Source organism: Canis aureus, chromosome 38 (assembly GCF_053574225.1).
Source record: "Canis aureus isolate CA01 chromosome 38, VMU_Caureus_v.1.0, whole genome shotgun sequence".
Lineage (NCBI taxonomy): Eukaryota > Metazoa > Chordata > Mammalia > Carnivora > Canidae > Canis > Canis aureus.
In genome coordinates this window covers 1,183,124-1,205,144 of record NC_135648.1, presented here as the reverse complement: position 1 = coordinate 1,205,144, position 22,021 = coordinate 1,183,124, and the positions used below count along the sequence as shown (strand labels likewise).

At 62.4% G+C, this 22,021-nt stretch overlaps 2 protein-coding genes across 3 annotated transcripts in view; both read right to left on the bottom strand.

Moving 5' to 3' along the window:
• Window positions 1-866: 866 nt before the first annotated feature.
• On the bottom strand, window positions 867-3,613 carry ACKR1 (atypical chemokine receptor 1 (Duffy blood group)). Its single transcript, XM_077886918.1, has 2 exons — window positions 2,218-3,613; window positions 867-1,888 (listed from the first exon to the last, which is right to left on the bottom strand). The coding sequence occupies exons 1-2, from the start codon at window positions 2,239-2,241 to the stop codon at window positions 917-919; spliced, it is 996 nt and encodes a 331-aa protein (XP_077743044.1). The 5' UTR covers window positions 2,242-3,613; the 3' UTR covers window positions 867-916.
• Window positions 3,614-3,763: 150 nt separating this feature from the next.
• The window catches only part of CADM3 (cell adhesion molecule 3), a 32,202-nt gene continuing 13,944 nt past the window's right edge, over window positions 3,764-22,021 (bottom strand). The window contains exons 2-10 of one of the 2 annotated variants that reach the window (XM_077886916.1): window positions 16,602-16,703; window positions 14,499-14,639; window positions 13,904-14,056; window positions 13,128-13,265; window positions 12,659-12,829; window positions 10,469-10,559; window positions 9,885-10,054; window positions 7,364-7,489; window positions 3,764-5,983 (exon numbers count right to left, since the gene is read on the bottom strand). In XM_077886916.1, the coding sequence (XP_077743042.1) occupies window positions 5,865-5,983; window positions 7,364-7,489; window positions 9,885-10,054; window positions 10,469-10,559; window positions 12,659-12,829; window positions 13,128-13,265; window positions 13,904-14,056; window positions 14,499-14,639; window positions 16,602-16,703 (1,211 nt within the window). In that variant the 3' untranslated portion in view covers window positions 3,764-5,864. The remainder of the gene's footprint in view (window positions 5,984-7,363; window positions 7,490-9,884; window positions 10,055-10,468; window positions 10,560-12,658; window positions 12,830-13,127; window positions 13,266-13,903; window positions 14,057-14,498; window positions 14,640-16,601; window positions 16,704-22,021) is intronic. The other variant, XM_077886917.1, reaches the window with a different exon arrangement.

Below are 22,021 nucleotides of genomic sequence, written 5' to 3'. Positions count from 1 at the left end.
CCCAAGCCTCCCAACTCCTTGAGACTCCTTGAGTTTTCCTTCCCTGTCCGCATCCCCCCCACACACAGGGAAGACTGGGCCGGGAAAAGGAAACCTATCTGGTGAGGAGTGAGTCCTAAATCCTGAAACCACATCCTGAGAGCAAGGATGGAGAGAGGGGCAAAGCGGAGGGAGAGTCTGTGAGAGGGCACAGCCGGCTCGTAGGTGCCGGGGACCAAGGCAGAGGCGGCGCGTGTGGACGAGGCCTCACGGGCACGCAGCCAGCGTGGATGCGGGTCCCAACAGGTGGAGCCGGACAGACGCACACACGCCCGTGCCTACACATACATGCACAAGGCTTAGGGGCCTGCCGAAGCCTCGCGGACAGGACTCCTAGGAAGGGGCTTTTGGACTTAGGTTGACCCGCTCCCTGTAAGGGGGTTCCCGGAGATGCCCCCTCCCCGACCTCTAAGCAAAGCCAACAGGTGTCGGGACCTGGAAGGCGGAGAGCAAGGCCACAGGGGCCAGACCGGGCCGGGAGCCATGCTCTGGGCTCTTCTCTCTTTTCTGCTTTTCTTTCTCCGGTTTCTATTCCTGTTTCATCTGCCTTCTGGAGCAGATAGTCTTCCTTCTTCATCTCTTCCAGTTTTTCAGGTGTAGCTACTCCCCTTATACCCTGCTGGCCCTGCGCTTCCCCTTGGAGATGGCAGGGACCCCTCCCTCTAGAGAACATCTGCGCCCTGAGCAAGTTTGTCCATCGTCCGCTCCCTCCCCAGGCCAGCTAGAGGAACAGATGCCGGCAGGGACGTCTGGCCTGAAATGTCTCTCTCTCTCTCCATTCTCCTTCCTCTCCCCTACGTCCCCGGATAAAATAAGAAACCACCAGCTTCATAAAAGCAGCGTAGACTTTAATGCAGGTTGACAGGTGGGGAGAGAGCTAGGACTTGCCTCCCTGGGTGTGCAGAGGAGACGGCTGTCTTACCGGGAGAGGCAGGGAGGGCAGGGCTGTGCGAGCGGCCTGGTGGTAGAACAGGGCCAGGAGCAGGGGTGTGGCCACACAGTGCAGGATGGCCAGGGCTTCCGCCAGGTGCTGCAGCAGGTCCAGGGCCTGTTGGGCCAGGCATGTGGACAGTACCAAGGTCTTGGACCTCACCAGAAAGTCCAACCCCTGAGTCACCCCGTGAGGCCACCAGAAAACAAACCAGGCCCACAGGACATTAACCCAGGGACAGGGCCACCTGCCCAACGTCTTCGTCAGCACCTTGGCTCCTAACAAACCTAGTGGCAACACGGTGAAGAAGGCAAAACAGGCCAGAACGTGCAAGATCTGCAGAGACCGGTAGCCCTTGCTGAAGGACACGGAGCAGAATCCGCGGGAAGTGTCACTGGCTAGGGTGACCGGCAACCCCAGGAGGACAGCCACGGCCCAGAGGCCCACACTGAGCCTCAGGGTGAGGTGTGGGACCCGGCCGGCACACAACTTGGGGCCCAGGCAGGCGTGGCACCCTATCAGCAGAGCCTGGGCCAAGGCCGAGCTGTACCAGACCAGGTGGGCCAGGTGGCACAGGGCTGCGCTCTGGACGGTGTTCAGGCCCGGCGCCAGGATGGGCACCACCACACTGAAGAGAGTGCTGCCCACGGCCAGCTGCACCAGGACGGGCCGGTCGGGACAGACCTGCCAGTGGAAGAGAGGCCTGAGGAGCGCGAAGAGGACCACTCCCCCGGCGAGGATGCCCAGGGCGCTGGCGACGATGAAGAAGGGCAGCGAGGAGGCGTCCAGGAGGCCACAGGAGCGGCAGGGGGCAGCGGCGTCCATGTCGCTGTAGTTGTACTTCAGCTCGTAGGACTCATTAAACTCATCCCAAAAGTCGTCCTTGAAGATGAGGTCCGTAGAGGCCTCATCCGCCGCCTGGAGGACAGCCCCAGAGGGGACAGTCAGGTCACCCGCTTACCCCACTGAAGAGCCCCTGGGGAGGAGGGGAGGCTGGCCCGGAGGAGTGGGCGCGGCAGGGACCGCGGGGCAGCACCGCCAGGGGCCCTGGGAGCCTGAGCGGGAAGAGCGGGGACGGGGCTGGACCAGACTCTGATTGCAGGACAGGCTCGGGACGTGGGCGCCAGGGGCCTGCGTGGCAGTGCGAGGACCATGACCGGGACCCAAGGCACCAGAGAGAAGGGGAGAGGCACGGCGGTGCGGAGGCCCAGGGGCAGACGGAAGGGGGGGCGCGGCCCCGCACCTACCTGCTGCTGCAGACAGTTCCCCATGGCCCGGGAGCTCAGGGCAGGCCTGGGGCTGCGAGCGTCCTGCCGGTGGCTGCGGCTCCGAGATAAGTGCCGGGGGCTAATGAAGGCCACCAGTTCTGGGCAGGGCCCTGGGACCGGCGGGGGGAGCCGGGCATTCAGGAAGCCTTCGCCCCACGCCCATGGCCTGCCCACGCCTCGGGCCCACGATGGGGCACCAGCCCCACGCTTCCTGTTTGCGACGGATTCCTGGGGGGACCTGCCCTCGGGAAAGGAAGAAGGCGGCCAGCGAGAGCGGCTGTTTTCCCCGAAGGTGGAAAGGGAGGCCCCGGGGCCTGGGGGTTTCCAGCAAGGACGGAATCTTCAAGCAGGAGGAAGGAAGGGAGGTCGGGGGTGACTTGTGAGACAGAGATAAGCGCGGTGCTGGGAAGGCGGAGGGAAGGGGCCGCCGGACTCTCACAGAGTCTCCATCCCCTTGAACCGGATCCAAGGAGAGGGAGCTCCAGGGCGACCTGTCTGCGGGAGCGGGTGCGAGCGGGCCTGAGGCCGGCCCTGTGTGTGGCTGTGCGTCGTGTGCACACCCCCCAGGGCCAGGGGTGGGCGGGTGTCCGGGCGGGGGGTGCTGGGGGCAGCCGCGGAGGCTGCATAATGAAGCTCCCCCGGGAGCCATCGGGCGCCCGTCTAGCCGCCCAGGGGCGCAGGGCGAGCATTTTCCCGACCGCGCACAGCACGGGGCCTGCGTGAAGCAGGCTCAGGGGGACCATGGGACAACACACTTTGACATGGGCCGGCGGCCTGCGGGGTACAGCGCGCTCGCGTGTCCGTTGGGAGACAGAAAGGCCATGGGGCTCTCCGCCCGCCTGGAATCTCAGCCACGCCGCCTCCTTCGGGGCCGGGGCCCTCTGGCTGCGCGGGCCCCGGGCCAACGCCTCTGCTCTTCTGGGGCCCCTTGCCCTCCCTCCCGGTCTCTCTGCTTCTCCGTGATGTCTGCTGTTACTCCCAGAGGTGGGGAGACCCCCGGGGCTTTGGGAAGAGTGGGTGAGGGGACACGGCTTCATGCCCACGAGGCATGGGGCGTTGTCCACTCGGTTCACCAAGACACTGTCCCGCCCTTATGCAGGGGTGCACAGGCCGGGACGCACAGACACACGAGGCGCAGCACCCATCATCCAGAGTCCAGCTCCAGGGTCGGTTCAACGTGAGCGAGCGAGCGACACAGTGGCTCTGGGGGGGCGGGGGGCTGCCCTGCAGCGGGGTCGGCCGTGTCTCTGCCTCTACCTCCACCTACCCGGGCTCAGCCGGCACAGGGCAGCGGGGCGCGGGCAGGTGCCCCCCACCCTGAACACGCTGGGAAAAGTGAGGACCCGGCCGTAGGGGGTGACCCCCTTCTCTCCCCGAGCGTGGGGGGGGGTTCTGTGGTTTCCCAACAGAGATGCCCTTGGGAGAGGGGGTGGCAAGGTGCGCAGCAGGTGCGCGGATGCCAGGCGGGGGCGAGACACGCACACGGCCCACGGGGGCAAGAGCAGCAAGAAGGAGGCAGCCGGACGACACGGATAATCCAGATATATTGAGGGTGGCCCCTCTGAGATTAGCACAGGAGAGTTAGAAAGATTATAAAGATACACGACCCCCTCCCTGCTCCCCCCACAGACAGACGCACACAGCACAACGCCCCACCCCCGCCCCCGTACAAATATGGCTTCTGTGTAATATGGACAGAGTGGTTCAGCTCAGAGAGGAAAGGTCGTTTTCCCAAAAGCGGGTGCTGGGAGACGGGGAGCCGCCAGGCCGGGGGCCCTTGCTGCCTTACTGCTGTGGGGGGGCTGGGCTGAGGTGGGGGGGCCTGGGGCGCCCAAGGGCCCTCCGCAGCGGCCTGGAGACCCGTGAGGGTGTTACCTGAACTGAGGGGCGGTGGGCGGGCGGGGAGGACGTGCTGGGGGGTGAGCGGCCCTGGGAGGGGGGACAACCTTGTCTCCACGGCAACGAAGGAAGACAAAATCATAGGCAGGGACGGAGGTGGGACAGACTGAGGTGTGGCTCCCCGCCCCGCGCCCCGCCCTGCCGCCCAGGGTGCACCCAAGCCCCGCCGGCCGTCCAGGGGGCACCCAGCCCTGCCATCCAGGGTGTGCAGCCCTGCTGCCCAAGGTGCACCCAAGCCCTGCTGTCCAGGGTGCGCCCAAGCCCTGCCATCCAGGGAGCACCCAGCCCTGCCGCCCACGGTGCACCCAAGCCCTGCTGTTCACGGAGCGCCCAGCCCTGCCGCCCAGGGTGCCTAACCCTGCCATCCAGGGAGCACCCAGCTCTGCCGCCCAGGGCGCGCACTATGGGGAAGGCAGGGACGCGGCCCTCCCAGGGTCAGCGCCAGGGACAGGCCTGAGGGGTGCATAGCAAACATTGCAGCACTGACTCTGTGGCTCTGAGCAGAGAAATCGAGGCAGGGGCGGATGCTCTGTGTTTTCGGGAGAGACAAGGTGGTCAGCTGAGCAAAACACGTCTGGGGACTGTCTCTTGCACGACGGGCGGGCGGGAGCCACGGCGCAGGGGAGGTAGGCAGCCGGGCCGGGACCCCACGCCCCAAGCCCTCCTGTGCCCTTACATCCCCCCGCCCCCCGCAGGCCCAGGCCCTCCCTCTGGTCGCACACACACGTGCACATACACACAGACACCAGCACGGACACGGTACCCACGCACTCACACGGTTCACATTACTCCCCTCGTTTGGGCAGGAAACAGCTCAGCGCAGTGAAGCTCCGTTTAGTATTTTTGTTGTTATGTCTGCCTGGCTGCTGAGGGGTCGGGACGGGGTCGGGACGGGGTCGGGGCACGGGCAGCACGAGACGGGACGAGGGGATGCCGTGCGACGGTGGGGCTGGTGGGAGCCAGGGCCGCTGGAGCTGGAGCTCAGAGGGGCTGCCTGACTCTGCTCCCCGCCCAGGGCCTGGCTTCCTCCGCTGTGGGGCGCGGGGGTCACGGCCACGTTCCAAGCCCCCCAGCCTTCCCCAGCAGGGCGACCCTGCTCAGGGGCCTGCGTCCTCCCGGGGTGGAAGCCCTGGGCCCCTGCATGGCTGCCCTCCAGCTGCAGGTGGCGCGGCCTCCGGGCCCCGCAGGTGGCAGAAGAGGGGGGACAGGGCGGCGCATAGCTCCAGGTGGGGGGCTAGCAGAGGGGACGCCCCCTCCAGCCTCTGCTCACGACCGCCCCGTTCCCCCACATTCCCCCAGAAGGCCAGGAAGCCGCTCTGTGGTCGAGGCTGGGGGGCCCACGCCGGCCCGGCTCCCGACCTCACCCCTCTGCCCTGGCTCTCCTCCTAACGCTCCAGGGGTTTTTGCTTTCCTCTCCCAGGGCCCCTGCCCCTCCAGCCTGGAGACGGATTTGATTTGGGATTGTTATAAAAATAATAATAACCCAAACGCAGAGAAGCCACGGAAAGGGCTGAGGGCAACCCTCCCTCCCTCCCGCCCTCCTCCCTCCCCATTCCAAACCGAGTACAAAACCGCACCCAAAGCAGACATTCTGTACAGGGGGGTCGGGGGGGCTGGGGAGCAAGCGGGAGGGGCGGCCCAGGGGTCGCTCTGTACAAGTCCAGGTTGGTGATGGCCCCAGCAGTGCCCGCGGGCCCCTGGGGGACGTGGCAGGTGGCTGGGCGCCTCTAGATGAAATATTCCTTCTTGTCGTCCCCGCCCGACTGCCCGCCTTCTGCATTGATGATGGCCGTGTCTGCGTCTGGGGCGTCGTCGGAGCCTTTGGCCTCGTGTGTCAGGTAGGTTCCTGGGGATGCACAAGCACCTCCTGTCACGGCCCGCCCCTCGGAGGCCCCGCCCACCGGGAGGCCCCGCCCCCAGGAGGCCCCGCCCCCAGGAGGCCCCGCCCACCGGGAGGCCCCGCCCATCAGGAGCACCGCCCCTCGGAACCCAACCCCTGGGAGGTCTACACGCCTCCGAGGCCCCGCCCCTCAGAAGACCCCGCCCCTCGGAGGCCCCGCCCCTCCGAAGACCCTGCCCCTCGGAGGCCCCGCCCCCCAAAGACCCGGCCCATCGGAAGCACGGCCCCTCGGAACCCCACCCCTGGGAGGCCCCGCCCCTGAGAGGCCCCGCCCCCGAAGACCCCGCCCTCTGGGGGCTGCCCCTCGGAGGCCCCGCCCCTCGGAAGGCCCCGCCCCGCCCACCACACCTGCTCCCGCCCTCCCCCCACGGACCCAATCTGCATCTTGGGGCCAGCATCCATCACCTGGCACACCTCATGGATGAATGAATGACTGCTGCCCTTAATTAGACTCCCAGGTATGAAACAGGGAAAAAAAATCTGTGTATGTGTGCATCTGTGCATGTGTATACACACGTGTACATATGAGTATAGGTGCACCTGTGTTCTGCATGTGCGTACATGCACGTGTGCGTGTCACGTATGTGTAGACGTACCTGTGTATATGTGTACACGTGAGTACATACACGCACGTGTGTGCTCACGGGCATGTGTGTGCACCTGTGTGCATGTCTGCACCTGGGTGTATAAGCATGTATGTGCACCTGTGTATGTGTGTGCATCTGCGTATGTGCACACACGAGGAGTACATGTGCCCAGAGGCGTGTATGTGTCTGTGTGCGCATGTGTGTATGTGTGTATACAGGAAGACAATGAACCCATGATCCTGCCAATGACGGCGTAGTACGTGCGGGGGCACGAGGGCACCGGGCTGGGAGTATATGCATGTGCCTGTGTGTGTACATGTGTGCCTCCCTATGAGCATACATGTACATGTGAGTATGTGCGTGCCCGCGCACACACACCCTAGATGGGCACGGGGAAGCTGCAGGTCAGCCCCTGAGCGGGCCGCTGAGACCCGGGCGAGAGCGTCTGTGAGGAGAGCGGGCAGGCGGCATGCAGGAGAGGAGAGGGCTGGTGGGGACAAGGGGCCAGGCAGGGGATCAAAGGACAAAGAGATGAGAAAGGAAGCGGGGCAGGAAGTGGTGGGACCAAGTGGCCTTGGGGTAGGTCGCCACCTAAGGCAGGAGCCCCCGGAGGCAGAGGGGTGATCGCCAGCGATGGGGCGCAGGGCGGCCTGGGGGGGCCTTCGCGCTGTGCTGGCTCCCGCTGCCTCCCCCACACCCAAGGGCCAACCCGGGCTCCGGGCTCCCCGCGGCCTCTGACCTTTGTGCCGGATCAAGTAGTGGCCGAGGAAGATGAGCAGGATGAGCAGCAGGAAGACGATGAACGCCACGATCCCGCCGATGATGGCGTGGTAGGTGCTGGAGGACGAGGGCACCGGGCTGGGGTCTGCAGGGAGGGGGCACAGTCAGACCTGGGCCGCCCTGTCTTAGGGCGCCTCCGGCCTGGCAGGGACCACGGGGCCGGGGGACACGGGGAGGGCCGGCAGGCGGAGGGCCGGTGTCTGCAAGAGTCATCATTGGAAACAAAACCACGTAGCCGTGAAGAAAAGGGACAATCTGCCTACACTGGGCCCTTTAACCTGTGCCCGCGGCAGTGAAGCTTGGGTCAAAGTTCATCCCTCTGACACCCACGTCGCCTCCCGTCCTTGTACTTTCAGGGCTTGCAGACTACTCCTTCCGGCTCCCCAGGCCCATTTGCCATTCAGAGCTGGCCTCTCCGGGGTGGGGGGCGCCCCAACCTATTCCGTGTCTCCCCGAGACCAGATGGGGGGGCAGTGAAACCCCGATGAAGCCAAGAATCGGGAACCCGGACGGCACCTCACAGAAGGTCGTGCACTGTGGACGCCGGGTAAAGAGCCTTGCTGCTTCTTGGCGGAGGAGTTTGGGGTTCCAACTAAATCTCAGTCCTCCGGGATGCGTCCTCCGGGAGGCCTGGGCTCCAGCTTCACGTAAGCCCCACCATCCAGAGGTTTGTGGGCAACGCAGAGACGCCCTCCATGGGGGTGCCTCCGCCCCCCTCCTACCCACTCTGTGCTTCCTCCCGGAGGAAGCGGAGACATCGGATGAGAGAACCCGCCCCCCACGGCGGCACCTATGGGGGCTGGATGCTCAGAGCGCACGCCGGGCCAGGCGCGCTAAGGACAGCACCAGCCTCGTCGGAGTCCCAAATGTCCGAGGAGACAGTGCCCAGGCCCAGGACACGGTCCCGATGTGTCCAAAATCACATTAGCCGGAGCCGTGACTCTCCCACCCACGGGAGCACTACTGTTTTCCCACAGACTCAGCTCGAGTCCTGATGCCTCACCGACTCCTTATATATTCTGTCGTTCCTACCTTATGTCTCCTCAAGCTTGACTGGGCCAGCTTTTTGGTTCCTTGCCTGTCTACGCCTAATTTGAAAAGAAAACATTTATGTTCTGGTTTTTTTATGCTCCGCTTGGGCGGGAGGGAGAGGGTGAGCCTGGGGGCGCCGTGATACGATGGGGTGGCTGTGAGGGTGTCACATGGAAAGAAGCAGGGGGAGGTCACCCCTGTCCTTCTCCCAGGCTGTAGGTGACACACAGTCCACATTAAAAAAAAAAAAAAATTCATCCAGGATAATTGTTCCAGGGGCTCTGCAAACGGAAATGCCTTAGAAGAACGCGGCTTCCCGTGGCCCCAATGACCTCTGGGGTCCTTCTCTGTTGGAACTCCGTTTTTATTCCTTCCAGGCGGGTGGGATCAGGACTGCTTAGCAGACTCCTGGAAGGAGGTGCACGACCTCCTCCTACCACCGGGTGTCAGCACTGGAAGGAGATGCGGTCAGACAGGCCTGGGGCACGGGGAGGCGGGCCAGCGGGAGACCAGCCGGCTGACACTGGAGCTCAGTGCGTTGCCGTTGCTGCCGGCACCTTGCAAGAGCTCTGCTGGTGGTGCTGAGGCAGCTCTCACAAGCTGAGGCCTGTCCCCGGAGTCAGAATCACCCCGTCTGCACAAACACCCTGGTCCTGAGGTCTCAGGTCTCTCACCCACGGGAGGCCTGAGTGCCATCAGCTCACCGATCTAATGGACATTTACAATATGGGAGCTGCTGCTGTTCCCCCCGACAATGCATTTTTCTTAATCTGAGCTTGTAAGGTTTTCTGGAAGGACCCCACGGCCACTGGGATCCTCAAAAATTCTGCAAACTCTCCAACAGAGGGACCTCTGGGCCAGCCTGTCTCTGCTCCTGAGTCTGGGTGTTGCAACCACACCGTTGGGAAGAACTTCAGGGAAGAAGCGTCACTAGGGTCTCCAGAAGATATGGGGTCAGAGGAAATGCCCTGAGTGTGTCTCAGCATAGTATGAACGTATCTCTGAGTTCTCCCTGGACCACCGCACTGTGCCCAAGCTCTGCAGACAGGAGGTGACGGCGGCAGCACGTGTCCCGTGGTGTTCACGGGAGAAGCCGCCCTGAGACAGCCCACTGGAAAGGGAGAACCCCGCACCTGCCCTGGAAAGACTCTGGAGCCTCTCCAAACGGCTGGAGTTCTTGCCGCCTGGTGAGTGCGGGGGCGGGAGGACGGCGTCAAGGGACCACCAGAGCCAAGCAAAGGCCGATGACAGCCTGCCACTCTGCTGATGTTTTCCACATCACACATTCCAGAGTGGACCTAGAGCCCAAGGCCCAGGCCCTCCCGTGGTGGGCTCTCGTCCCCTCACTTGTCCCCCAGGCACAGCCAGCGGTGCTCTCAGGAGATGGAGACACAGAGCGTGGGATGGCCAGAGAGGGCGAGGGGGACGCGGAGGGCTGGGGGGCTCACCGTTCACGTTGAGCGTGTAGTAAGCCTTGTAGCTGCCCATGTTGCTGGTGGCCGTGCAGCCGTAGGTCCCGCTGTCGCTCTTGTTGAGGAAGGGGAAGATCAGGGCGCTCTCCTGGGTCATCTTTAGTGGGGGCACGCTGCCCTCCTTCTCCCACAGGTACTGCTGGGGGCTGTGGAGGTAGAGAAACCACACGTGTTTGGGAGAGAGCCGGCCAGGGGACTGAAGAGAGACAAGAAACAACTGGGCGCAGGAAGTCAAGGATGGTTCAATGCAGGCTCAAGGAGTACAGGGGCACCGCACGAGCTGCTTGGGGGGTGAGCTCTTGGGGTTCAACTTGAGGATGAAGGCCATTTCCTAACTTGTGTCTGATTAGGAGTCGATGGTTCCTACGGGGACCTCAGGGGCAGCCAGGGAGGGTCCCCCTTCTGCTGCTTTGCAGGAGAAACAGTCGGGGGACGGATGGTGCCCAACAGGGTCGGGGAAAGTGAGAGGCTGACGGTAGGGAGCAGAGAAGGAGGCTCTGAGGGAGGACCACGGTCTAAGGTAAGGAGGAGTGTCAGGGCCAGGAGGCAGGTTTTCTTACACGGGATTGCCACGACCCTCACAGTGTAGCAACAGCTTCTGGCCCTCGCGGGGATGTGGGGGGTCTGGCCTGATCTTCGCCGTCGGTGTGTCTGTGGAGAAGCAAATGGTGTCAGTGCAAAAACTGCCACACCATCTAGGAGAGGCCCGCAATCCCGCCACCATCCAGAGGTGCGTTATGGCTTCTTCCCCTAGATGTCTCAAGAGCTTGCGGGGCTGGGGACAGAGACCTCCGCCCACTACCTCTCTCTAGCAAAGTCCACTACTGCTACTCAACATGCGTGGGATTCGAGCTGCAACTTCGTAGAGGTCCGATTTCTGAAGATCTGTCTCGGGTGGGGACCTAAAGGATGTCCCAACGGAGAGCGCAGAAAGGGTCCTTGGCTCACCTGTGCCTACCCCATACCTGGGCCTTAATACGCATTTTTGATAGAACCAGCGAATGGGCACTGGACCATCTACTGAGCTCGCAATCTCTCAATCCTCTCTGCTCCGCCCGGGAGCTTAGCTGGAAGCAACACTTGAGCACAAAGAATCCGTTTGGGTGGCGAGTCCAGAAGCCAAGTAAGAGCTTCCCGACAGCAAGAGAGAGGGGTCATATTTTGGCTGCAAAAAGGCACTGACACAATCTAGATGAGTTCGGTGAAGGAATAATGGCATCTGCCACCAGTGCCAAAGGGCTGCTCGGAGGCTCGGTCCAGATGGCCGCGTGGAACAATACAACCAGATGCCGGTTTAGAACAACAGATAAAGAGGCCGAGCTTCCCCTCAGGACAGAGCCAACCTTAACAGCCAGCTAATGAACGTGTTTCTGTCAGATGAAACGGGACGAAGAGAATCAGGCCAGGTGAGCATACGGGTGTCTCAGGGCCCCTCGGCCGTGTGAACCTCCAGCACGGCGCCTGGAGAACAGCATCTGTTGACTGACTGCTGATCGCAGTGGGGCCTAGAGAGTCCGTGCAGGTGGTCTGCTCCCAGACGGAGAAGTCCACGGGGTTCGGGCCCAGGGCCAGACACCCCACGCTCATAACCAGTGAGCAGCGAAACACCTCACAGCGACGCAGGACTCTGAAGTCTGCAAAGTTCTTTCATAGGTGTCTCTCCCTTGGCCCTCAAGCTAACTCCAGGAGGAGACGGCAAGCCTTGGGGGGAGAGGCCCCGCTGGTCAGCGGTGTCCCCGCAGCTGGGATTGCGTCGCCCGCCTCCACTTGAGAGTCGTCAAGTGGGCGGTGACCCCGCCCCACGCCCGCCTCCCCTTCAGGTGTCAGCCGCGGGCCAGTGACTGATTTAGGGAGCGCCAGGGTGGCTCCTGGGTCTCTATAAAGAAGACTAAGTGCTCGAGTTATTTTAGGGAAAGGCCCAGCCTCCAGGTCAGTTAGGACAAAAATGCACTAGTTGACAACTCCCTACCTTCTCTCCCTTTGTACTTTCTTTTCTTTCTTTTTTTTTTTTTTTGGCTCCCCCTCTCAGGAAATTTACAGATTTCCGTAGGTGAGGCTGAAATTTTCCAGGGCAGATCCCACAGAGCGACCAGGACCCCTGGAAGGGCTCCGAGGAGTGGCCGCGACGGTGGCCATTTCCGGTGAGAACCCCCAGGACGCTCGCAGAGGCCTGCAGGGAGAAGCTGGGATCCTCACAGCACGGCGGTCGGTCCAGCAGGACGCCGTGCCCACGGCCACATCCCCCTTCTCGTGGAGCACACGGAGAGCCGAGCGCGCGGGTCAAGCCACTTTCCCAACCTCAAGCAGCCCGTGAGGGGCGGGGGCAGGGGCGAGGGCGGCACCTGCACCTCCTGACTCCTGGCGTCTCCAGCCACCCAACGGTTGACCATCTAGCGGCGTGACCCTGGCCTAGCTCAGGCCTTGGTAAACTTGCCCCGGGGCCAAACCCTGCCAGCTTCGTGTTGTTGTAAATAAAGTTTTATTGGAACACAGCCACGCCAGCTCGTCCACACACCCTTGACGGCTATCTTCCGGCCGCAAGAGCAGAGTTAGGTAGTTCAGAGACCACGTGACCCCCCAAAGCCTGAAGAATGTGCCCTCGGGCCCCTCAGGGGAAGGCTCCTAAGCCTCGGGTCCAGGGCCGTCACCCCCCGTTTCATGGCTTGTCTGCCTCACGGATGGACGGGGACTCCCCCCCCCCCGCCCCATCTCATACCTGATTCTTCTTCACCCCCAAGCCCACGACCTACATAGAACTTCGATGCGTTGAGAGGTGGATCTGTCGGCCCCCTTTAGAGATTCGTGGTTCACAGAGCATACGATGTCCGCCCCGTCGTCCTCCCGGGAGACCTGGAACGTCACTGAGCTGCTCACGGTGAAGGTCTTACCGTTGGGATCTTCCTGAACGCGGGTCGGTTCTCCTGGAGCGCAGAACAGACGCTTGCACGCGCATACACACGGACACGCAGTGAGCCCGGACGTGCGGGTACAGCGCGGGCCCCACGGCACACGTCACACGGCCGGTTGCAACTCAGGCAAACTTAGAAAGTCACAAAGCGGTAAGCCCTCCCGCGCACTCACACGAGCGTGCACACGGTATCTGCCCTCCTTCTGCACCATGCTGATGTGCACGGACGCGGACATGCAGACACGGGGCCCGCTCTCCTCCCTGTCCCCCGGCTGCCACCTCGCACGGGCCCTAAAGCGGAGGGAGCTTACCGTGGAGCTCCTGGTCGCCCTTCCGCCAGGTGAGCTGGGCTGCAGGTTTGCTCCCAGAAGACTGACAGCTCAGGGTGGTTGTCTCCTTTTCCCGTAATGATGACTTGTAGCCAGTGATGATGGGCTTCTGCGGGATGCCTGCCATGGAGGGGGGATGGCCGAGATAGAAGGAGAGGCGGCATGAGGTGACCTCGGCCCTCCCTGCAGAGATGGCCTCTCTGGGGGTCAGGATGCCAGCTGCCTGCTTTGCTTCAGAATGAGTAGAGGCCTAAAGGGATCCTCTTTCTCTTAGGTCTGCTCCCTAAAGACGGCAGGGAAGGCCCAACACACAACCTGACGCCCCACCGCACAACTGGCTGAAGAACTGGCATGAAGCCCAGGGGAGCAAAGAAAGAAACCAAAACGTGGGACCCGGGGAAGAGCACAAAGCAGCTGCGGGCCTTGCACATCAGACTCGGATGCTGCAAGCACCTGTCGCGTTTCCCTCGCCATCCTGGGGGCTCCGTGGAAGAGACATGGGCATCCGTCTGTTCCAGGTTAGGAAATTCGGGCTCAGAGAGAGTAAGAGATTCCTCCCAGAGCAAACGGTAAGGAGAGGAGAGAGGATTGGAACCCAGGGCTCTTTGCATGTCATTCTAGCTCAAAGGAAGAACAGACCCAAGTTTTCCAAAAGGCCTGGAGCCTCGCCGGGCCCCTGGCTGCCCCAGGGGCTCACCCAGGAGCAGGGTTTGCATGGAAGCACACCGTGGAGCCCCCCTGGGGCCGGGGAGCCTCACCAAGCACAGTGACGAGGGACTTGGCGGTCCTCACGGGCATGGTGAAGATGGAACAGGTGTACTCGCCCTCGTCCGCCAGGGCCACGTTGCTGATGCTGATGCTGAGCTCGTGGGGGGTAGATCTGACCAGCTGGATCCGATTGTCGCGGAGGGCTGGGGACATCGGGAGAACAGGAAGCAGGGCTTTGACGGGCACTCTTCACATTCACCTTCCCGCCCCAGGCTGGCGTCTTTGGGAGAAGGGCGCTAGCGTGCATTGGGGCAGGGGCGACTGCTCCTGAGTTGGAGCGCTCTTTACGTGGTCACTCTCCCGAGCCCTTGGGCACAGCAGCCTCGGAACACTCAGAAAAGTAGGCTTGAGTCTTGCAGGGCAACACTGACACCAGGTAAATCTTGGGGCTCCTTTGGGGTGTCGCCCTCGGGGGACCCTGTGGGACCGTGCGTGGCTCCGGTCAGAGCTGTGACACCGCGGTTTCTCCGGAGCCAGCAAGGAGCCCCTGGCTTGCCTTCCCCGGGCCCAGCCTCCCAACCACGGGCTCTGGATCCCGGGCCCCGGCCCACGGCTCCCCTGGAGCGAGGACACCTGGGACACTACCTCTCTTCTCTCCAAAGTAGAGAGTCTGCTGGGCAGGGTTAGACCACTGCAGAGACGAGTCCTCGTGATCTTTCACTTGGCACTTGAGCACCACGGTGCCACCGGCCACCACCGTCTCATCAGACGTCCAGGGCTGGCTATCTGCAGGAGTATGAGAGGGTTAGCTTCCCGAGGACGCCCTGGCCCCTCCTCCCGCTTCTGGGCCACTCTGCGCCTCATCTACCCCAGACCATCCAAGGCCCGGGTGTCTGCGTTCTCCTAAGGCGTCGTGGGGGAGGGAACAGAGGTGGCGGGGACCAGGGACGGGGACACAGACCTTCTCGCCTCTCGCTTGGAACACACAGAAGAACAGTGGCTTGCTGCATGTTTGCTGAGTGAACTGACGGGGCCACCAGCCCCGAGAGGAATAAAGGCGCCCAGCTCTGCACAGAGCCCTGCACACGCATCTTCCCTGATGCCGTTCACTCTGAAAGCACGCACACGCATCTGTCCCTCTACGCGCTGCCTCCCTGCCTCCGCCCCCTGGGAAGAGCACGGACAGGAGAGGCGCTCGAGGCTGAAAATCCCCAAACTTAAGGTGAGCAGAAGGCCAAGCCCGCCTTGGGCCCCACGTTCGTTTACGTAAGAGGTAGCTGATAAAACTGTAGAACAAGCAACACAAAAGATTTAAAAAGAAAAGAAAGAAAAGCTGAAACATTTTGGCACAGACTTTTCAGTTCCTCCCACAATAGCTTCCCTTCATCGTCAGCTCACATTCTTTCGGTACCAGGACAACCGGCCTCTCAACACACAAACTCAAATCACCCCCCTCGTGCTATATTTGAGAGTAAGGGATTAAGGGTTTTTTTTCCCCCTTCTATGTGATGGAACAGACCTTCTCGCCCCTCTCTCCTTAGTCAAATTAAACACCGAGGACAAATAAGACACCGTGCGGATGCGGCATCTGACTCCCCGATGTGCCTTCCCGCTGGCCTGGCCGGGAGCCCCTCACCCAGCATGGCTCCGTGTCCCCCACGGCATGGATCCTGCTCCCAGTGCTGATTCCCTCATCTCCAGGACTGACTTTCTGGGACCCCAGAGAGAGCAGCGACCTCCATAGGACTCAAGCAACCCGACCTCCCCGCTCTGATTTCTGAAGCATCCGCAGCCTCTCTTCTGGGGTGCTAAACTAGTTAAGCAGCATTCTTCTTCTCTCCATAGGAAGCCAAGAAGCCTACTTCCTACATTCCCTGAGTGATTTTAAAGGCTCCGCATTCTCCCTATGCCCCTGGCCTTCCCGCGGCCCCGTTACTCCTCTCCTTCTCGGTCACCGGAGCTCCATTTCCAAGAAATGCATGACGAACGCTCCTAGCAGAGAAGGGGCCTTGAGGAGAGAAGAGGGTGGCTGTCTCCACACTGGAGCCCAGAGTCTGGCCGCTGGTGCTGGTGCTCAGACTCGTAACAGAACTGACAGGGGATCTTCAGGATCATGGAATCCAATCCCCTCGTCTTACGGATGCAGACAATGAGGCCATGGAGGTGGAGTGATTGCCTAGGCATCGATCGGTGACTCCAGGGAGGACTACACCTCTATTCTTCAACTCTCAACGCAGTGGCCTATTCATGGGGATGCTCCTCAAGTGCAGTCTAACTTGAAAATGTAAACTATGATTTTTAAGAGCCAGGGACTGCGCTGCCTGAGTAAACTGGGGTGTGATTTATCCCTTAAGCATCTGAACAAAAGGTTCGGGGAAACCTTTCATCCACTGCTAGCCACATACCAAGTTTTGACGGGTAATCCTGTTAACCCTGGGTCCCTTTGAAGAACTCTATGTCGATTGTGCCTTCTAGGCACCTCCTTATTCCGAGTTAATACACTTGTAGCTGGAATCATTTTATTTTGGAGGAAAGGTGTAGAGGGTCCAGAGGTCTGTGTACTGGAGCAGGGGAAGAGGTGTAGGTGCGAGAGAAGTCGGTGGTGTGGAGCTAGAACTAAAATGTTGGATGGAGCTGTGCGGTAATGAGGGGAGTGAGAACACAGGGCAGAGGCAACATGAGCGGGAGATGATGTGAGGATGGTTGAGGGAACCGAGGGACATTGAGATGAGGGGCCTGGATTCTCACCTTGACTGGCCAGCATGTCAGGGCTGCTCCAGACTGTGGAGCTGATGGCCTCGCCGAGTGGGGCCAGAGTTCCCAGCTCCAAATCCTGCTCCTGCCAGTAGCCTGGGGAGAGAATCTCCATCAAGGATGAGCCCTACATACTTGCTGCCACCGCCTGGGATACTCTGGTTGTCAGGGGTGGGGGTGGGGAGAGGACAGGCCCTGGATGAAAAGCAGGTTCTCCAGGTACCTAAGACAAGGTGGGTTACTCGCCAAGGGGAGACGTTCGCTAGAGTCCTCAAAAAGGAAGTGAGCTCTTCCTCCCAAGGGGGGGCTATGAAAGGAGGATGCTAACTTATCTTTTCTTTAACCAGTCAGCCACACAATGTCAGAGCCAGAAGAGATCTTAAAGATCCTCTGGTCCAGTTCTCCCACTTTGCAGATGGGGACCATGGAGCCTAGAAAGGTTCAACGTCACTTGGTGAAGGTCCTTCCAGAAAATGAAAGATAAGCACAAAGATTTTTCATTCCTTAACCAGGACTCTTTCAGGTACTCGGTCCTGTCTACTAACACGACAACAGATGTAGCCATCGGGAAACACGCTTACTCTTCCTCCTTTGAATAGACCCGTGAAACACACACACACACACACACACACACACACACACACACACACGCTGGTTCCTGTTGTGCAGCGTGGGAGCAGAGAGCAGGGACTTGCCCAAGGTCATGCACACAGGAGAACAAAGACTGGGAATCAAAGGCCCGATCCCGAGTCCTGAGCTCCCTGACTTTCCCGCCAAGGCCCCGGGGGCTGCAGGCAGGGGTGGGGGAGGGAGTAGGGGGTGGGGGAGGGAGCAGGGGGTAGGGGAGGGGTGCAAGGTGCCATCTGCCAGCGGTCGCGGCCTGGGCTGCCCCGCCTGCCCCCGGCCCCCGGCCTTCCCTGGCCGTGCTCCCCGCCCCCCCGCCCCCCGCCGGGCCCCCGCGCTCCCCGAACCCGCCGACGGACAGAAAAGCCCGCCTGGCCAAGCCGCCGAGGCTCCCGCCGCAAGCCCCGGAGCAGCCAATCAGCGGCGCAGCGCTCCGTGACGTCATCGGCTGCTGGGCAGAGTCCGCAGCGGCGGCGCGTCCCGGGCCGGGAGTCGCGTGAACTCGGCGGGCGCGGCGGGACCCGGGGAGGCCGGCGGGGCGAGCGCAGCCTGAGCAGGGCCCGGAGACCGGGGACGGGACCCCGGGGCACCGCAGAGCCGGGAGGAAGGGGGCAGGGGGCAGGGGGAGAGGGGGAGAGCGGGGGCGGGGGGGAGAGCAGGGGAGGGGAGGGGAGAGCGCAGCCTGAGCAGGGCCCGGAGACCGGGGACGGGACCCCGGGGCACCGCAGAGTCGGGAGGAAGGGGGCAGGGGGAGAGGGGGAGAGCGGGGAAGGGGCAGGGAGAGCAGAGGAGGGGCTGGGAGGTGAGAGCAGGGGAGGGGAGGTGCGAGCGCAGCCTGACCAGGGCCCGGAGACCGGGGACGGGACCCCGGGCACCGCAGAGTCGGGAGGAAGGGGGCAGGGGGCAGGGGGAGAGGGGGAGAGCGGGGGCGGGGGGGGGAGAGCAGGGGAGGGGAGGGGAGGGGAGAGCGCAGCCTGAGCAGGGCCCGGAGACCGGGGACGGGACCCCGGGCACCGCAGAGTCGGGAGGAAGGGGGCAGGGGGCAGGGGGAGAGGGGGAGAGCGGGGGCGGGGGGGAGAGCAGGGGAGGGGAGGGGAGGGGAGAGCGCAGCCTGAGCAGGGCCCGGAGACCGGGGACGGGACCCCGGGCACCGCAGAGTCGGGAGGAAGGGGGCAGGGGGCAGGGGGAGAGGGGGAGAGCGGGGGCGGGGGGGGGGAGAGCAGGGGAGGGGAGGGGAGAGCGCAGCCTGAGCAGGGCCCGGAGACAGGGGACGGGACCCCGGGCACCGCAGAGTCGGGAGGAAGGGGGCAGGGGGAGAGGGGGAGAGCGGGGAAGGGGCAGGGAGAGCAGAGGAGGGGCTGGGAGGTGAGAGCAGGGGAGGGGAGGTGCGAGCGCAGCCTGACCAGGGCCCGGAGACCGGGGACAGGACCCCGGGCACCGCAGTGTTGGGAGGAAGGGGGCAGGGGGTAGGGGGAGAGGGGGAGAGCGGGGAAGGGGCGGGGAGAGCAGAGGAGGGGAGGGGAGAGCCTAGCCTGAGAAGCGGCCCGGAGACAGGGGACAGGACCCTGGGGGCATCGCAGAGCCCGGAGGAAGGGGGGCACGGGGCAGGGGGAGAGCAGGGGGGCGGGGAGAGCAGAGGAGGGGCTGGGAGGGGAGAGCAAGGGAGGGGCGGTGGGAGCGCAGCCTGAGCAGGGGGCCCGAAGAGAGGGGGCGGGACTCCGGGGACACCGCAGAATCGGGAGGAAGGGGACACGGGGCAGGTGGAGAGGAGGAGAGCAGGGAAGGGGCGGGGAGAGCAGAGGAGGGGCTGGGAGGGGAGAGCAAGGGAGGGGCGGTGGGAGCGCAGCCTGAGCAGGGGGCCCGAAGAGAGGGGGCGGGACTCCGGGGACACCGCAGAATCGGGAGGAAGGGGACACGGGGCAGGTGGAGAGGAGGAGAGCAGGGAAGGGGCGGGGAGAGCAGAGGAGGGGCTGGGAGGGGAGAGCAAGGGAGGGGCGGTGGGAGCGCAGCCTGAGCAGGGGGCCTGAAGAGAGGGACCCCAGGGACACCAAGGAATCGGGAGGAAGGGGACACGGGGCAGGTGGAGAGGAGGAGAGCAGGAAAGGGGCGGGGCAAGAGGTCTCGGCCCCAGAGTGCGCCCTGGCGGGTCCTCACACGCATCCTCCAGGAGATTGGGGGAACCCTGTTCCCTCCAAGAGTGGGGGCCCCAGGCCCCCCCAAGGGCGGAGGGAGAGTGTGGGGGGCGGTCGGCGGGAACCCCGGGGCTGCGGGCACAGTGGGCAGCGGGGGGACGCAGGGGTGCAGAGCGGAGAGGAGGCTGCGGATGCCCGGCCCGGGGCCGGGGCGCCTGGGCGCAGGGCTCTCCCCCTCCCGGGCCGGGGCCGGGCCGCCCCCCTGCCCTCCCGGACTGCAAGGCTGGAGGCCGCCTGACCTGGTGAGTGTTTCATCTTCTTGTCCCGGTTGTGCATTTGTGGGCGCGGACGCCCGGTTGGAAAGCCCGATTGGGGTGCTGGGGGGACAGGGGGAAGCCAGAGGGGGTCCCCGCCCCCCAGTACCGGGACTGTGCGCACTAGTAAGCACCAAACAGGCCTTTGCTCACAGGGACGGAGGGAACGGCCCGTGTACTTGGGCACAGCACCCCTGGGTTTGCAGGTGGACCTCAACGTGAGCACCACCTAGAGAGGGAGGCCGCCCAAAGGGACCGCCGCTGCTTTTAGACAGGAGGTCGCAGTCGCCACCGCTTCCCTCCAGGCCCACAAAGAGCAGCCTCTCGAGAAGCCTCTCTGTCTCCCTGGGGGCCCTCAAAGCTTTCTCAGCAGCTCCCTTTCCTCGCGGCCTCTCCGCCCGTCCCCGTCGTATGGCGGCCGCGTGCTCACTTGGCAGTCCCCCCATCTCAACTTGGAGCGGCTGGGAGCTGGGGCCTGGCCCTACTCGCCTTTGTATCTTCAGCTCTCAGTGCTTGAAATGGGGTCTGGCCATTCCCGGGGTACACCTGGCGCCCTGCTGCGTGTCCCCCCCCCCACCAGGCAGAGGAAGTACCTGCCCAGCAGCCCAGCAGCACGGATGTGGTCTCCACTCTCCTGCTCCCCCCCCCCTTTTTTTTTTGCTGCATTCCCTCAATTGCTTTTCTCCCTGCTTCTATTTCTTTCGTCTCTCCCCTCCTCCTGCATTTTGCGGGCATTGCCTCCCCCTGTATGGGATGAATACTTGGAATGGTGACCACACCGAACCGTTCGGATGAGGGGACTGATAACTAACACCAATAGTGTCCAGGAAACGGCATAGATCATCTCCGTCCGTCCCTGAACTCACTCTGGTTTGTAGTGTTTTTAGAAGCCGGGGAACAGCGAGCTGTGTGGCGTTTGTTTATTTTTTCCTTTCCCTGATGGGGTGATGTGCTCCCTCCAATTCTGAAAAGCACTTGTGATCTCATGCCTTCTCTTGAGAACTGTCTGTTAGCGTGCCTCCTAGTTTTCTCACTTCTTAGGACGTTGTACACCCGTAATGGGAAGTCCTGATGGCCACTCCCCCGGCAGCCGCCGATGAGAATGCTATTAACAGAAACAGGTGTAAGTAGCAGAGATGGTGGCCGGGGCCGCCCAAGCCTTGTGCCTTTGGGTTCAGACTGTGCCGATCATTTAGGACCCCGGCTTCGATTCCTTCTGTGGACCCCAATGAGCAGGGGAAGCTCAGGAGCGCTCCGGAAGGGCGGCATGGCCCTTGCAGTGGACACAGCGGACCTTCTGCTCAGAGCCATCGGCCCACAGAGCCACCTGTTTGGGGGCCCAGGCTACTCATAGGGAAGAGCAGCGAAGAGATTCCATTCACGGGCCTTACTGTCTTCCTGCTTCCCCTTCGCTGACATCCCATCCTTTGCAGATAATATCCAGCTGGGTCGGGCTGGCGTTGGAGACCCTGGGCAGCCTCATGCCACTGCGCCTTCCAGCTTTGTCTTTTCTTTATCCCACGCATATCCCAGACATGGTGCCTTTCTGAGTTTTCTAAGGACCCTTGGCTTGCCTGCCCAACCCCTTGCTACCGTAACCCTGCGGATAATGCCCTCCACCCATCTTCACACATCTAAGCCCTTCCCGTGCCCACAGCCTCCTTTCTGTGCCGCTTCCCGGGAGAAGTCTTCCTTACTGTTCCAGACGGAAATCCTTTCTGGCTTCTCTGAGTTGCGACACTTAACTTTTCTTAAGTTGTGCTGCGAGTTTGGAGTTTGGCTTCCCCCACTAACTTACAAAAATTCCGCAGCTAGGGGCTGACATCTGATTCACCTCTGTATCCCGCACGGGGCCCTAATGCAGCGTATTGCACGTAGAAGGGGCTTAATAAATACATATTTAATAAATGAGTCAAAGACGCTGGGCATCTTCTGTCGTGAGAAGTAGGCTCAGCATCTGGAAAGAGCAAACCAAACGCGAGGAGGACACAGGACAAAGGAGAGGGTAGACCGTCCAGAGGCTGAAGCTCTAGAAGCAACAATATGGTGGGAATTGTATTTATTGATCACCTCGGGTGTGTCAAAATCCAAGTTAGGTGCCCTAGAATCGTTATCCAGTACAGCCCTCCTGATAGCTAGTGCTATGCACGTGTTAAGGGCGAGTTGACCAAGACTCGCAAAAGTTAAGCAACTCGTCCACATGATGGAGCCACCAAGTGTCGGATGAGACCCCTCGGACTGCAGAGCCCAGGCCTTGTGCACATCTCTGCTGCCCGCCTTCCTCTGCAGGCGCGTGCATTTTGTGTGTGTGGGGGGGCGGGGCGGGGGCAGGAGTTCTAGGGGA